Source organism: Corvus kubaryi, unplaced genomic scaffold, assembly GCF_017639235.1.
Source record: "Corvus kubaryi isolate FWS band 111438036 unplaced genomic scaffold, C.kubaryi_AGA036_p1.0 37300, whole genome shotgun sequence".
Taxonomy (NCBI): domain Eukaryota; kingdom Metazoa; phylum Chordata; class Aves; order Passeriformes; family Corvidae; genus Corvus; species Corvus kubaryi.
The window spans coordinates 9,938,933-9,955,544 of NW_024581093.1; the positions used below are offsets into that span (position 1 = coordinate 9,938,933).

General features: G+C 38.3%; 1 protein-coding gene and 1 long non-coding RNA gene across 8 annotated transcripts in view; one reads left to right on the forward strand and one right to left on the reverse strand.

The window, feature by feature from the left end:
• The window catches only part of CHD9 (chromodomain helicase DNA binding protein 9), an 87,273-nt gene that overhangs the window by 52,749 nt on the left and 17,912 nt on the right, over positions 1 to 16,612 (reverse strand). Inside the window, exon 1 of one of the 7 annotated variants that reach the window (XM_042027513.1) lies at positions 735 to 1,399. The exons of 5 other annotated variants lie outside the window; for them this stretch is intronic. In XM_042027513.1, coding sequence (XP_041883447.1) covers positions 735 to 764 — 30 coding nt within the window. In that variant the 5' untranslated portion in view covers positions 765 to 1,399. Of the gene's footprint in view, positions 1 to 407; positions 600 to 734; positions 1,400 to 16,612 lie in introns of those variants that run through there. One more of the 7 variants, XM_042027515.1, reaches the window with a different exon arrangement.
• On the forward strand, positions 1,467 to 5,620 carry LOC121664293. Its single transcript, XR_006015938.1, has 2 exons — positions 1,467 to 1,551; positions 5,342 to 5,620. It is a non-coding gene; the product is annotated as an uncharacterized LOC121664293 (long non-coding RNA).

Consider the following 16,612-nt stretch of genomic DNA (forward strand, 5'->3'; position numbering starts at 1 on the left):
TACCAGGACCACAGTTTCCTTAAAGCAGACAAATGATCTACAGGACTAACTCAGTGATGAACACAACAGATGCTCGAGCAACACCAAGATTAAAAAACAGACAAAAGATAAAATCAAAACTAAAATTACACAGCTATATATCCATAAACGGACCAGAAAGCAGCGTTTCTTTTATTTAGATCAACATACATTCCATGCTTTGGATAAAAGACGTAAGTTGGTTTTTTATTTTCGGGTTTTTAATGCCCATTTCATGGACGCAGAATTGTTTACGGGGCTGATGAACCTCTCCTGCAGCCAGCCAGAAGACATGTTTTTGCTTTCCTCCCCTCCCCCTTTGAGGAATGGAAAGAATTTCCTATTCAAACACAAAACCCCGGCAGATAACAGTTATGTTACGTTCTCACCCGTAAATGCGCCTCTGCCTAGAGCAGGAAGAAAAGCCACCAGGAATTTCCAAACACATTTTCTGGCCAAACCCCGTGCACTTCCCGGGATACATGTTCTATAGGTGCCTCATGGGCGGCGGGGGCGGGAGGCAGGGATGGGGCCGCTCCCGATGCCACCTTAAAGCCCCGGGGCTGGAACAAACAGCCGGACCCAGCTCGGGAACAGCTCAAGATGGCGATGCGGCTCCCGCAGCAGCAGCCAGTAATAAGGAAGGTTATTCAATCCCATTAGCCTTTTAGCCCAAAGAACCCCTCCTCCTCCCACTCATTCAGGCTCTCACTTACCCTTCCTCTTGGCCTCTTCACTGAAGACATTTTTGGCGTCAGACAAAGACTTGCCCTCCGCTTTTCCAGCACCCCCGGCAGTGCTCAGGAGAAAAGCATGGGGAGAAGATTGCTAAATGGCCTATTTAGCGAGCGGCAGCCGGGCCGCGCAGAGCCCTCCCCGAGCGCTCGTTCGCTTCAGCAGCATCCCCGCGCCCTGCCCGGCGCGCACCCGCCGCCCCCGGCCCGGCCCGGCCCCGCCGTGCGCGGACCGCCGGATCCCAACAAAGCGCGGAAAGAAACGCACAAAGCATCAAAAGGCATCAGCGCCAATATTAGCGCCGGTTAGACCCGCTCCCCGCGGAACTAGGCCAGCAGATGGTGCTACCCGTCATTATTCCATTAGGCTCCGCGTTTAACCCCCGCGGGGATCGGCTTTAACCCTTCCCGCTCCCCGCCCGCAGCGCCGCCCACAGCGGCTGCTCGCTCCCGTGGAAAACCGTGGGAACCGGGCGCTGTTCGTCCTGGACCTCGCTGCACTGCAACCCTGCGGCTCCAGCCCCGGGGGAGGGCACGGGGGGGACAGCGGCCGAAGCCGAGCCTGTGGCCTCACAAACAGATTTTGCTCTCCAATGTACTTTTTGATTTTTTTTTTTTAATTATAATTTCTCTTGCATTTACTTCATTACTATAAGATGGCAACAGTGACTATAATCATTTGCTGACAGGCTTCCCTGCTTCCTACAGAAAATGGAAGAACTCCTCGGTTTTATCCCTCTGCCCCTGCCCAGACCTGCGGGACCCTGCGGTGGAGACCTCCTCGGGACACGGCTCTCTGGTAAGCGCCTCTTCTTTCCCAGGCTGGCTTAAAGTGCTATTTTGAACAAATCAGACAAGTTTTAAAATACGTAAACATATGAAATAAAACCAAAAAGAAGATGGGGGTTTTTGCAAGGTTATTTAAAAAAACCCACAAAAACAAGAAGCTTTTGACAGCATAGCTCCATCCTAGCAATACCCTTGATTCTCAAAAGCCCACTCAAGAAGAATGAAGAAAGATCAGGACTTGATTTCTGTTTTGCTCAATATATACATATACCTTTATTTTGTAAGATATATGTTTTTCCATAGAAAATGTAAAATGTGGCAAGGATTTTGAGATTGTTAAAATTAGTCATTGCTTTAAAAGATAATTTCACTTCTATTTAAGATTGATTTCAAAATTAAGTTCCTTGTCCAGTGGAAACGCTAGTGGTACCATTACTTTAAATGGATTATTTTCTTAACAACACCACTTAAATTCAAGGATATTTCTGTAATTATGCAGCAACATCACAAGGACAATTACTACATTTTAATTTTACTTTTGAGAACTCTAGCCAAGACATTATGCTTACAGTAACTATAAATTACAGGGATTTATTATTTAGGGTTATTATTTCATATCTTAGTAAAAATGGTAAATAATCAACTATTTTGCATTTTGAGATCAGCTAAACAAAAAAGCATATTCCTAATGTACCCTTGGTATTATTTCAGCTATAAGCCAAATGCTACTAAATCCAGTACTGTTGGTCTGTTCTTGAACATTCCTGGGCCATTAAGAAACAAACAAAAAAGCTTAATAATTAAGTAGGCAATAAAGAAGTGGTGGCTTTTTCGTGAATCCTTTTACAGTCTCTTCCTAGATATTTTATTCCTTTAAAACAAAGTTTCTTTGCTACATTTTCTCAGAGCTCAAAGCTGCTTCCCAGTTTATTCTTCAACAACATTTACTACACTCTTACTGTAGAACTGTGAGTATGCTGGACGAGGCTCCTCAATGTTATAATTCCTCAGGCTGACCCTCTGCGTCTTGCTCTGTACTATCCCTTCCGAGTTCTGTTTCCTGCACTGCACAAACATTAAGCTATTTGTTAGAAATCCCAGACCATGTTTTTTTTTAAATTTTGCTATGGCATTTGTAACCATATGGAAATGACATTCATGAAGATGCAGGAAGGCACCAGCCAGCCATTCTAAGCTAAATAAATCTGTAATGAAACCTTCATCAAGAAAGTCACCATTGTCACAAAAACCAAAACTGGAAAGCAAATGTTTTGAGATTAGAATATGAAACACGCTTGCGCTACAGAGGACAGAATCTGTGTGTACTTAGCAAAAAAAGCCATTTAATTCAGCAGAGGTCTTTTATTCTGGTAATAATTTCATGATTCAAAAATATGCACGCCTATAAAATGATTGAACAGTTATAAATCATCATGCACACTGAAAACCATTTCAAAAGCTACACAGCATCTACAAAAAAAAGGGTAAACCCCTCCCCCTCAGTGAGACAGAACGCAGATAAACATCCTAAAGAAATATATCCTCTCACCAATGGCTTACAAACCTATTCCATCTAGAATAAGAAAGAAATTTTTAACTGACAAACATATAGGAGAAGGTGAAAAGGAAAACCCTGAGGCGACCATATATTTAAAAACTCAAGATTTTATTTGGAAAAAAGGTTTGTACTTCTCACCATTGCAAAGATAATCATCCCAATATGAGTGAATGCAAAGCAATGCAATGTTGTCTTGAATCTCCACAGAGGGAGCTCCAGGGTATCGGCTGCTGCTAATGGCTTTGCCAAGCAGCAGCCGAGTGCAGCGAACAAGCCTCCAGTCAGTTCCCTGCTGCTCCACGCAATCCTGTGGGCAGCAGGGAAATTGGCAGGAATCACCTCAGATTCACACTACTGCTGCTGCCTGCAAAAGCCATTAGCAGCAGCAGGTATGGGCCCTGGTGGTGCTCACACCGCAGAGCTAGCCCAGAAAAATACTCAGGGAACAGCTCAGACAACAGCTGCAGAATTCCCCACACATGCCCTGATTCACAGCCAGGGGAGCATCTTTTTGGCACTATTCAAGGGAATTTGACATGCTGTCTCACAGGAGTAGAAAGTACCCTATACATATCTGAATGATTTCTTAGTTGAACTAATGTAAAAGCAGTCAAGTTACCAGGCAGTATCAAGAAGCAGAATCAGGACAGCATCTTTTCAATAGCAGTACTCAGCTGAGGAGGCTTTTCATAGAAAGGCATTTCCTCCAACACTTTGTTGTGGTTGCATAGGACATGCATTTGAAGACCTTCACTGGCATAACAGTCCTTCCCCCAGCAAGGACAAACCACCATCCTCAACACTGAGAGACATCAGGTTTTTCTCCTCTAAAGCCTAAACCCATTTTCATTTTCTCCACAACAACAAATAATTCCTTCACATCCTCTGCATATCACTACAAAGGAAGCCCCAAGGAGAAGGTGAGTTTAACACAAACTACTTCTAACCTCCTGGAAAACCTTGCCAAATCCTGCCTTATCTGTTCCAATAGTAAAATATGGCTTCCACTGTAAGAACACCTTTCCTACAGTAAGTATGGCAATTCACAATAGAGTAGCATTACTTTCAATTCTTTGTGTGTACAAACCCTTTCAGACTAAATATCTCTCCTTAGTTGCACCCATTCTTGATATATTCTAAGAACTGACAATGTTTTTCTCTGAAATTTTAACAAGTCACACATTTGTGATTGAATTATACAAGGCATTTTATTGAAATAATGTTTTTCACTTGTGGATCTACTGACCACTTAGATTCGCTACAACTAAGAGCTAAATTATGACCCTAATGAGTCTAACAACAGAAAGCTAAGGTTTACATCTGCAATGCCCTGAGTGACCCTTTCACTCCTACTGCTAGCTGTACACAGCTGCAGGATGATGCTCAGAGCAAGTACTATTTGCCTTGAGAGCATAACAAGTTCTTGACAGTCTACTAGGTCTTAAAGAAATCAAGATGACCTTGACATCAACTGCACTAAAAGCAGCTAAAATTAGCCACCTGGAAACTTGATCTTCATGCATTACCACATCACCTCTGTTCATGTTTACTACTAAACAAGGCATCTCTTTGTGCATGTCAAGTCACCAAAATAGTATTAATATCAGAACCATAGTACAAATAAATAAATTGCATGACTTACAATATCAATAGTTTGGGGACTTTGTCCAAATTAGCTTCTCATTTTTTCACATTATAATCACATTAAAATTTGAAAACTGCAGTTGTTTTTAACTCACTCTTAAAGGTATATCCATTCATCATTTGCATTATAAAATTGTATTTAGGAATGCAACTTTAAAAAACCCCGAAAGCATGGACTCAACTCAGTGATTTCTGAATTCCATTCTAGCACTCTGAACTTTTTTCCTCTAGAACCGTCTGCAAAAATAATTCCTCTAGTGATTTTTTAAATGGTGGATTTGTAATTAAAAAGTACATCTATTAAAAAAACCCAAAACCTCACAGCTTTGACAGAGTCCATCTGTAGAAGATTACTTATCATATCAATGTGTGTCACCCCACAGGCATGCAGAAAGGCATCTCCTTTGCTGCGTGGCAATCCCAGCAAAAGATGACATTTTCTTTAGACAGTACACTGAAATGAGATTTTTCAGTAAATCAAGCTACTCCTGCACAACTAATGCGAAGATCACCTAAATATGCAACAGGGTTTCTTTTCTCCAGAGAGAACTCCCCCCAGAATTCCTTCTGAACTGCTTTTTATTTTCTTGTTCAACAGTTGCCCCACACCATCTGCTGGGATTGCTTCACAAAGCCAAGAGCACTAGCAAATGAAGATCTGTGGGGTTCTATCATTTTTCCATTTTCTTTGGTGCATATATGGAACTCTTAAGAGAGCCAGTGAAGCATTCCGAATTGTGATTCTTTCAATATGCTGATAATACACTTCTTTCTTTTTCTAGCTTATTATCACTGTTAATGAATGTCTCAGTATTTAAGGGATACAGAATTTCAGGACACACATATATGAAACCTAACCCAAATTAAAATAGACATTTATTAGAAAAAAGAAAAGGAAAAAGATACCAAGTGAGAGTCCACCTTTTTCATCTTCCATACTTGTTATCTATGATGTTGGTAAATGAATGGCTAACAATTACAGCACTGTGGCCAGAAAACAGTTTTTATCTGTATAACAATCACTTCAGAACACACATCTGCGATTTGGGATGTGAATGTGATTTATGCCTCACAAGGCATTTAGCACCATGCTTATAACCAAATTTTAAATTTCTGTGGAAATGAAAACACTAATGGAAAGGTCGGCAACCTTAAACTAGTCACATTTCTAAGATGAAACATGCACCTGTTAGCACGTCACACTCTCTCTGGGGTGTTGTTTCACATCTCAATGCTACAGAGCCCAGTAATATATCACTAAACATGTTTTGCCACTAATATAGTGACGAGAGCATAGCTGTCAGTAGTAGCAGCTTCTTAACCAGTGACCTCCCCTATCATTCGTGGGGGGAAGATCAAGCCATGTCCATGTAAGCAGCTGCTAACCTGGGCATGCTGCAGAGGCAGCATCAGAAGTTACAGAATGAGTCTGCAGCACACATTTTGCTTCCATTTGGAAGAGATTGTTTGAAGAAAGTATTTTGAGGCTCAGTGCCAAATATCGTTAGAATTTTTTTCTCAATATTTAGTAGTGGTATAAAAACGTGTGTGTAGTTTGCACTGTAACTCTTAAAGGAGGCACTATGTAATGGAGCATACTAAATTGCCAGGAAATGAAAGAAATTGAGAACTTCATCCTGCTTGCTCTGCCAAGCTGCTGCTTTTAATGAGTTTCAGTTTTCAGTGGCTTGATGTTCTGTGCCCATCATGTACCCACTTCTCTTCGGTTCCAGTCTGAAATGTAAGAGCTATTTGGATAATGGCAGACAATGCCAACAAAACCCACTGCCTCAGCAAAACTTCTCAGTGCTCTTTTTCACATGCATGGCCAGGAATACTCAGAACCTGCATTGGTCTAAGCCTGATGCAGTGCACACCTCATGGTGCACTATGGGGTGGGGTCCCCACCAGCAGAATCACTGCACTTACCATGAGAAAACCATGGGCTCCTGTCTATGAAAAAAATGTAATTATCATATTCAAGGCACCTGGTGGATGCACCATTGAGTTACTATACCCAGACCAAATTCACAGTCATGCCATACCTCTACCTTCAGATCTTCTACTTTAATCTATTCTAAGGGTCAAAATGGTCTAGCAAAACCTTCTGTTTCTTTCTTGCATTCTTGCCTAATCTTAACTTTACAAATTTTGCAATTACTTGACTGCTTAAAAACCAGAGTTGACTAAACTCTCTACTCTATAAAAGGCAAGTCAGGTTTCAGTTCACTGTTGGAAACAAGTCTTATGTGGGCATCTGGAAATAAATCTGTAAAATACTTCACCAAATAGTTACAGACAAGAAAAATCAAGCAGATATTTATGTTTTAAAGAGTAGTCATTAGGGTTCAAAATCCCCAGATAAAGCTCTAAATCCACTGAAATCTAACATCATCCAACACCTTCTTGGAAGTGGAAGGTACAGATAAGGGTTTGCCTTATCTGAAACACACATACACATGCCTGATTTTACAACTGGAAAAATGTATTTAACATGTAAAAGCCAGGTAGCTTCTATCCCCAAATTTTTTTTCAATGACCTTCTTAAACTCCAGAAAAACATAACATTAACTGAAACTGCTCTAATTTAAGGTGACAAAATCTTTTAAAGTGATGATGTAAAGGTAAAATAAAGAATTGACTGCAAAAGTCTTCAGAACAGAAAACAAAATTGCAACAAACTCAAGCTGAATTTTCACAAGTTGTCACATACCCACCCATGTTTTATATGGCCACCACTTCTGTATGCCCCTGAGAAAGTTATTTTCTCATGTTCTGTTTTTCCTTACCAACCAGAGAAGACCAGAAGAAAAAAACCCACCCAAACTACCTTCAAGAACATCACATGAAGAGCTTTTTATTCCCCTTAATCCCAACATCCAAGATAGCTTCAGCATGCCTGTACCAATCACACTAAGAAACCAGCACAGCAGCCATCTCTCAGCAAGAAAAAGCAACAGGACCTTAAAGGTAGTTGGTTCTTGTCAAAACTTAACTTCAGTTACAGTGTTCCTTCCCTCTACATCTCTCATGGAAGTAGTCTTGTAAGAAGACATTATGATTGAAACAAAGCCCACTTTCATGCTTAGGAAGTTTACGACTGTCAGTTTTTCCTTCCACTATCCCCCGGTTCTCCCACTCTCTCTCAGTTTGTTATCAGCCCAGATTCAGAAGGCATTATGGGTGTGAAGGGTTGTAAGCTGCACAACCCTCCATAGTCTATTCTTGGTGCTCTTATGCTACTTGGAGGCGTCACCGAGGCTACTGAAGGGATGAGAGGAAGGGCAAATGGGCAAGAACTCTTCAGAAGCAGCAGGAAGCTGCCCACCTTTTGTCTGAATGCCTCACTTCTGCAAATACCTACAGAAAGGGAACTCAGGCTAGGTCAGAGAAACAACCACACATTGAACAAAACACAGAGGTAGGTTTTCTTCCACAGCATGCTTTAAAAGCCTAATTTACCAAATTCTACTCACATTTTGTAGTACATTGAGTGCAATGGTAAAATACAATTCAATTAAAAGCTAAGTGAACCAGCTTATTCAAAGTATAATGGCTCCTGGAAAAACACTGCAATGGATCATTGTCTTGGGCAGTCCCAGGAAATGATCCTATGATAATATTGGCAGCCTCCTTTTTAATTTTTTCTTCTTTTAAAGTATGCATTTTCAGTGCTTGTTTGTAGCAAAACAATTAAGTATTGTGAATGATGACAGATGTGAAAAATAAGTATCATTTGATTAAGAGGGAAATACCAATCATGAAAGCTCTTTAAATCAAAACAGATTGCATATTCAGAAAGGCTAGCACGTAGCATCTCTGTACAATAATTTTATTCCCTAGAAGCAGTTAAAAGTTTACTTAATCTTTGAACATGCCTTTTTGTTATAGTATTACTTGGTACTTTACAGAGTATCCAAAGTGTTTTAAATGTTCATAATTTCAGTGAGATTAAAAAAACCCAGCACTTAACACTAAAATATATATGACAGAAATTGGGAAAATTATTTTTAACATCAACAGCTGGGGAGTCACTAATATCAGTACTGACTGCACAGCATATTTCCATTTAAATCAAAGAGGGGGCATATTTCTTCCACTTCAATTCAAACTAACTTACATATTTTTTTGTTTCAGCTTCAATGAACTACTTTAGCAGCTTTGTATGCCAGAATCTTCAAGACAAAAGAGTACTTTGGCATTTTTGCTAACCTAATGAAACCACTTCCCTTGAATCTAGTTTTCTTAATTGAATATTCATGAACAAAATCCTTCTCCCTAGTTAAGGAGTTAAACAAGATGCCTAAAGAAAAAGAATTTATCAAAAAGGGTGATGGTTCAAACATAAGAAGTCCCAAGTCAGAGGATACTACTGGGGAACAACCGTTTGATTTCAGGCAAATGAAACCCAAAAAGCAAAAAACCAAACTGTTTTTTCACCAAAAGTCTCCTATAAAATTTCTAGAGAAAGAACATAGCATCCAAGAGCTTCATAAGAATAACCATAAAATAACTTTCTGCTAGGGATCAAACAGAAAAAGTTGCAAGACAGGTCTTGAAAAGTTACTGCTATGGTTATGCTTCTAATCTCAAGTGAGTTTGGCTACTAGCAAAAGGGGCAAGACTAGATCCACTGTAATGGTTAAGAAAACAGAAATTCTTATCTTTAACAGAGCTGAAGTCAGCAGAAACTGCCACCAACACAGAACAGAGTGACAGCCTGGTTAGAGACCACAGTGTGCTGCCAAGGGCATCCCCAAGCATGATCATAGAGCAGGAGCCCCTTTGTACCTCTGTCCCCAACAAGCAAGGTTGGGTCAAAGCCTGTACACATTTGCAATCAAACCACATTAAGTCAGAAAGCACATTGGGCTGGCACCATAAAACACATCTCTTCGTGTAGTGTCGGGAGTTGATCAGATTTCAAACACTACATGATTGCACGTCAAAGAATCCTCCAAAGGATGATATAAATAGGAGCTACAATACAGACACATCAAAATAAATTTGCCTAATCTATTTTAAAAATTGTTCTTACTGAACTCAAAGACAGTAAGACACACGTCTGGTTTTGTCACTCAGATGTTCCTTAAATAATTTACCTGCCTTCCCTGACACAGCTTGGGTTCTCTAACAGCTGGCTTCTGCTTTTAAGAGTTGTAAGGACCAAAGTTCCTGCTACAACGAAGTTTACACATCAGGCTGAGCCATACCTAGGCGTCATGGACAACTGCTGCAGTGAGTTAAAGATAAAAAACAGTGCACATGTACAGCATCTTCTTATCCTTCTGAGGAATACAAACAGGTACTGTAACCCATAGCACGTTGCAAGTCTCGAAAAGTGCAAGGGCTATGCTTTTCTTGTGCGTTTGCTTAAAATACTATTAAAGAAATCTCTGTATTGTGCTACTCATAAAAAAATAAGGTACGGCGAAACAATTCCTTTTAAGATTATTTAAGATTATTTTTAAAACCTATCAGTAGGGCTATCTTTTTGAAACAATGCTTTAAACTCTAAGAAAATACACAAAAATCTCAGAACCACAGTATTTGCCATGTCTTCTTTAACATTAAGGCTAACTTCTCTTTTCTTTCCAAGATATAAACTAAAACTAAATTGTGAGGTCATGAATGTCTCTTAAAAGAGGCCTGCCTACCAATGTATGAAACTAATTCGGGTTTGCAGTTCAATATTCTGCTCAACAGCATTATGTGCACATATATGATATGCTATTAACATTGAAATTATTTTCAAATGGGGGCTAACTCCTGAGCAGGCAGTATGTAAAAGATAGGAACAATTTCAGGAGATATAAATTAAAATGCTTGCTTTCACAGTAAGATATCAAGGGAACAAAAAACTCAAGTAAAATGCAAGCCAAATAATCCACACAAAAGAAAACCTGCCACATTTATGAAAGAAAAATCAATCTCTGCTACAAATTACACAGCTTTCAAAAATGTAAAACTTGTCATCTTTTCTAGCCTAAAGCTACATTCCTAGCTTCATTTATCATGCTTACTCAAATCAGCATTAGAATTCTCCATCTCATCATCCTAAGAAACCCACTAATTTATATTTATTAGCCTTAAGAGTTCCCAAATTCAATCCACTCAACACCTGATGATAAACACTCTATTAGAAATCTGTGTAACCAGGAAATTGAGGAAATTTTTTCAACCTGATAATAAACAAAGAAAACAATACCTCTCCAGATGTAGGAGGCTGTTTGATAGGCAAAGTGCTGGAAATTGCTTTGATCTATCTATATATTTAGAATTAACATAGTACCTAAAAGATGTTGCAAAACCTGAGTGCACAAAACACACAGACATCTGTACAAAAGCCACATGAATTCCAAATGTACTTCAGATTCTCTGGCTTCAAAATCGTACTACTGGCTAACATCTTCACAAGTTCTGCTTCTCTTTCAGTAGTAATGCTTCACTAACACTTCATAAAGTGATGATTTTCTACAAAATGTCTCAAGATAAAATGCTGCTCTGGAAGTTTTACAGGCAACAGTATGTTCGAAGCCACTCAAAAATGCCGAGTTTAGATAATAGCGTTAGTTAAAGCAGGTAAGTAGTTACTGGAGCCAATGGACAGTCTCACAGGGACTCCACTTGCACTCTCTTTGCATTTAACACTGCAGGCCCAAGCACAATTATTTTGCCTGTACTGCAGAAAATAATGTTTCTCACTCCTTCCTCTCTCACAGAATGGCTGAGGTTGGAAGGGACCTCTGGAGATCATGTAGTTCAACCCCCTAGGGCAGGCTGCAAAGGATGGTGTACAGACAGTTCTTGAATAGAAGGAGACTCCAGAAATTCTATGGGCAGCCTGTTCCAGAGCTCTGTCACCCTCACAGTGAAGTAATTTTTCCTCATATTTAGATGGAAGCTCCTGTGTTTCAGTTTGTGCCCCTTGTTCTGTCACTGGGCACCATGGGAATGAGTCTGGCCCGTGCTCTTGACACCTTCACATATTTGTGTGCATTGCCCCTCTGGTGTTTCTATGCAACATGATCCTGTGCAACTGAGAGAACTAAACCAGGCCTTGTATTCTGGAAAAACACCTTTGACAAAAAAAGTGCCAAGTTTCTCTGTACCTGAAGGAGTTTCCCAATTCGGTTCATAGCCCAAACGTTGCATTAACACAACACAAAGTGAAATAGGAGCTTTTTTCTTTACACTGTTCTTTTCCCCATAATTTATTATAGTTTAGGCATATATTGAAGATAACAGCTTTAACAGCCTATAGAATGGGTTGCTGTCTTTAAAAGACAATTCAACATGGGTTTTGTTCCTCTTTTCTCTGTAATTAGGTACCCCTTGTTCCAGACACTAAAATGGCACAATTACATCAGTACTCTCCCATTAATGAATTGCTTTATAGTTCTTCAGTGTTAACAAGACACCTATTTGCAAACAGTTATTTAGATTATTCAACCACACTTACCCTGCATTATCATTAAAAAAATAATGTCAATTTAACTTATTTTTATCAACTAGTCTCACCTTGCTATTTTACTCCTGCAATTTGACCCAGCCAGAAGCTTTCTTCCGATGCCTGCCATCTGTTAACTGCCTTTTACAAAAATGCTTCTCTTTTGGCACATTTCAAAGACAATTATAGCAGTTATTTAATGTGTGTGCAATTATCTCAGGAAAAAATATATTACTATATTATGACAATCATTTTAACAGCAAGTACTTATTTTTAAAGAGGAAACATACACAAAGAATTGGACAGCCCAATTATTTGACAAGTGATGAAGGTTGAGAGAGACCTTCTCAAGAAAGGTTTAAGAAAAGCATTAGTGATAGCAAAAAGATCCAAAAAATTGGGAAAAAATTTAATTCTACTCAACAGTAATTACTAACAAACTCAAAGCTTTTAAAACTGTAAAACAATTGCTCTGGCACATTTTCACTGTTCTGAATAGCCCAGCAATTTTTGTCTTGCCCTTACTACACAGTTTTATTTTGAAAGCCAAAACAGGGGAAATGAAAATGCAGACAATAAATATTATACTCATCAGTAAATGTGTTACAAATTTATCTCACAAACATGTACTTTCTTTCCCCAACTTACACAATTTGCAATTTTAAAAAATAAAATGTATAAAAGGTTTATATAAAACATATATAATATATACAAAAGCAAGTGCTTCATACATATTCAACTATAAATAAAGCCATTGAAAGATTGCTCTTTTAATGAGTAATATGTTACTGGCAAAAAGCCATAGATTAATACTGAAAACATTTTATATACAGCTATAATTTAGAATTTCATTCCAGGAACTGCACTACTTAGGCTCAGAGATGCTGCCCTACTCTTCTCATTAACTCTGGGCATTTGACATAGCTTTGCCATGGTCACTCCCACCTGTTTGTGCAGGTTTTTCTCAAATCACAGATGTAAAGCAAAAAACCTGCAAAATATTGCACATTGGTCAGTGGAGAGATTGATTTCATTACTTCAGCATGGATGATAAACTTATTATGTGCTGGGAATTCTGCTGCTTCACTGTGGTACAGGATTTAAGTTCCTATGAGGAAGGTAGAAAATGTTCTTGAGGCACAGAAAACTAAATCCAGTGCATACAACTTGCAGAAACGCCTAAAAGGAAACTTCAGACAAAGATTTACATTTGTTAATATGATGTCACCCATAAAATTGACCCTAATTAAAGGAACAATATAAATACAGTGAATATGCTTAATGGGAGCTATACCAGCACTATTAAACACTTTAGGAAGAATAAGCATTTAGGGCTTTTTTGATCTGTGAGTTGTTCTTAGGGGTATGAAGGTTTTTTTACATACCAAAATTACAAGATATCCAAATTCTTACTGGATACTATGATTTCCAATCATAGAATCATTAAGGTTGGAAAAGACTCCCAAAATCAAGTCCAACCTTCGACTTGATGCAAATATGTGAGGTGATGCAAAGTAGGACAGGTTTTGAGATGTGTATTTTATTATGCCCAGTCTCACTGAATATTGCACTGCTTCCCAAGCCACATGCGTATAGCAGCACCATAATTTTAAAATCTTGTATTGTACCAACACTTAGGAGCCATATCCTACAAACTTACTATGCAAAATAGCCAGTCTCTTCTACAAAGAATTTCTATATAGTATGATCAATTCATTAATTTAAAATATTCCTCATTACAGGCTTACTTAAAATTAACCATACAGAATGTAAGAAATACATTCTACTACTATACTATATCTATACAATATAGTGTGTATATATATATATATATTTATATATACACACACAAATACTATATCCTTGATTTTGATACATCTTCCATAACTGCATATATATCAAGTAGATGTCTGGTTTTAGATCTCACAGCTAGTCAAGAAAGCATATCACTGCTTACTGTGTGTTTCTCTCATAAAAACTTCACAGTCCAAGATTGTATATACAAGTAGAACAGCAACCATTGGCAGGATAAGAGTTTTACAAGTGGAGTAATCCAAGGGATACATGTTTACAATGAATTTAGAATTGTTATAAAAGTGCCATCTGATACCACAGTCAGATATGAATGGCCTGTGACAACTCAGGACGTCTCAGCAGCACATAAATCTGCACTTGGATCTGGTGAGAGTTAATTCCCTCTCTGATGATATGCTCATATATGAGGTTATGCCATTCTGATATATACAGATGTCCTGGGGTACAACACCACCCAAGCAATCATCTATGAGGTTCAGACTTGGCCAAACTTTCAATAAGGGCAAGACAAATTCTTTCAAAAAAATTACTGTCATCTGTTTCTATAAAAGAAGTGGTAGGACAGCTCCAGGCTTGTAGGCATAAAAACACTTGCATGTTTCAAGTCAGTTGTTACACAAATTCATGAATACACTGAATTGTCAAGTTAGTTGCCAAACTTTAAGTCACAAAAAGGAAAAAAATTAATTATGTGATTTAAGAACTAAGACCACCACCTCATCCTATAGCACTTTATATTATTGATGAAATATTATTTTTCATCAGTATATTTTTCATTTTCATATTATTTTTAATCTCAATTCCTCTGCTTTCATGTGCGCAGCCAGAAGACATTAGAACACTTCTTACAAAATAACATACACAGGGAGACAGCTGTAAGCTTCTCTTAGGACAGTTTATACTTCAGATTATCTTTCCAACAGTTTATGCTTCACATTATTTTTCCAACAGTTTATATTTCACATTATCTTTTCAACTTCCTGTTTCTTCTAAAGATGTAAAACAACGTTGAAGCCTTTTTTCATCCTTCTGAAAAGCGAATAGATTATTTAGCCTTAGCAAACTCAAACCAGTTATAAGTGGAGTTAAAAGATCAGAAGTCTTGCATCAGTCAAAGCTAAGGCTACATGATTCTTCAGCATTTCTCCACTTTACTTTCTGTTCTCAAACTAACTCTGATGAAAAATGCATGATGTAAAATTAAGGGTGCAATTTATTTACAATTCTAATCTAATTACAGCAGAAAGTGTATTAGCAGCATAAGACAGTCTTTTTAATTCTGCAGCATTATTACACCAAACAGATTGTATTAATTTTTAAATTAACTTTCCATCAAAAGAATAACCATACAAGTAAAAGTGTTATGAGTATGCTTGCTCTCAAATACTGAAACAAGTATTTAATATTCTTCCTTAATTTAAATAACCTCAGTCTAGCTACAGTTAAAGATCTTTGGTTGTCTAATATTGGGTCCATTCCAAGACCTACAGTTCATTAACTATTTCATAAAATAAAGTTATTCTTTCTGGGAAAACCTCAACCATTATCAAACTGAAACTGTTGGGAAAAAAATTAAATTCACTAGTAATTGTTTCTTCAATATGCACTAAAGCCAGTATGAAACACTGTCTTGTTAAAAAATTAAAAGCTTACCTTACCTTAACTTATAAGCTTACCTTACATATGTAACTTGTCAAAATCCCTTCCCGCCTGACTCCTAGCCTAAAGCCAACCAGTTTCAGGAAGATCAAAACTCCTTCCCCCTTTACCCCACCTTCTTCCTCCCTGGCTAAACTGCACACATTTGTAAAAGCTCTAACAGAACCTACTCATCTTGAACTTGAAATTTTAAAAAGAGATCAAAGAATAGAAGTGCGAATTACAACTAAAGCCCCTCTTGGAATTGTAGTCAGTCAAAAGACAGATCTGAAACACTTCAGTAATTGCCATACTTTTCCATTACTATTCATACTACATACTCCACTGATTTAAAGAGGCTTCTACATTGTATGCTTCTGTCAATCCCCCATCTGTACATTCCTCAGCAGTTTGACAGCTACCACTTCACAACCAGTTTCTGAAGGAAACATTAAACATCTGTCTGACCAGATAAGGTCAGAATCTACTTTATACAATTTATTGCATACCCCAAAATAATAAAAACCAAACCAAGCAGTTTTATAACTATCTAGTTTCTGGCTGTTTCATTTCAAAGAGGAAAAACACTAAAATTTTAAATACTGCAAAGTTGCTTTGTTTTGACACCATGATAAAAACAAAACCAAACCCCTAAAACTTTAAAGGCTCTCCACAGATCTCAGAACTTTCCCTCTATTCCTTGTTACAAAGCAAAGTACTAAAATTGATGTCAGTGAGATGTAAGCAAGTCTAAAAAGGTTCTGACAAATACAACACAAAAGTCACAGCACTGCAAAGTTCTATTAGACCTACTATTCATTGCCTGGCTTATATCCCACATGCTCCTCAAAAGTGATCCTAATTCCTGGGTTTGTCGGGGGGGGGGGGGGGCGGGGGGGGGGGCCCGCCAAAGACCAAACAAAAGAACAAAAAAACACACAAAAGGACGAAACCACGCCAGCACGG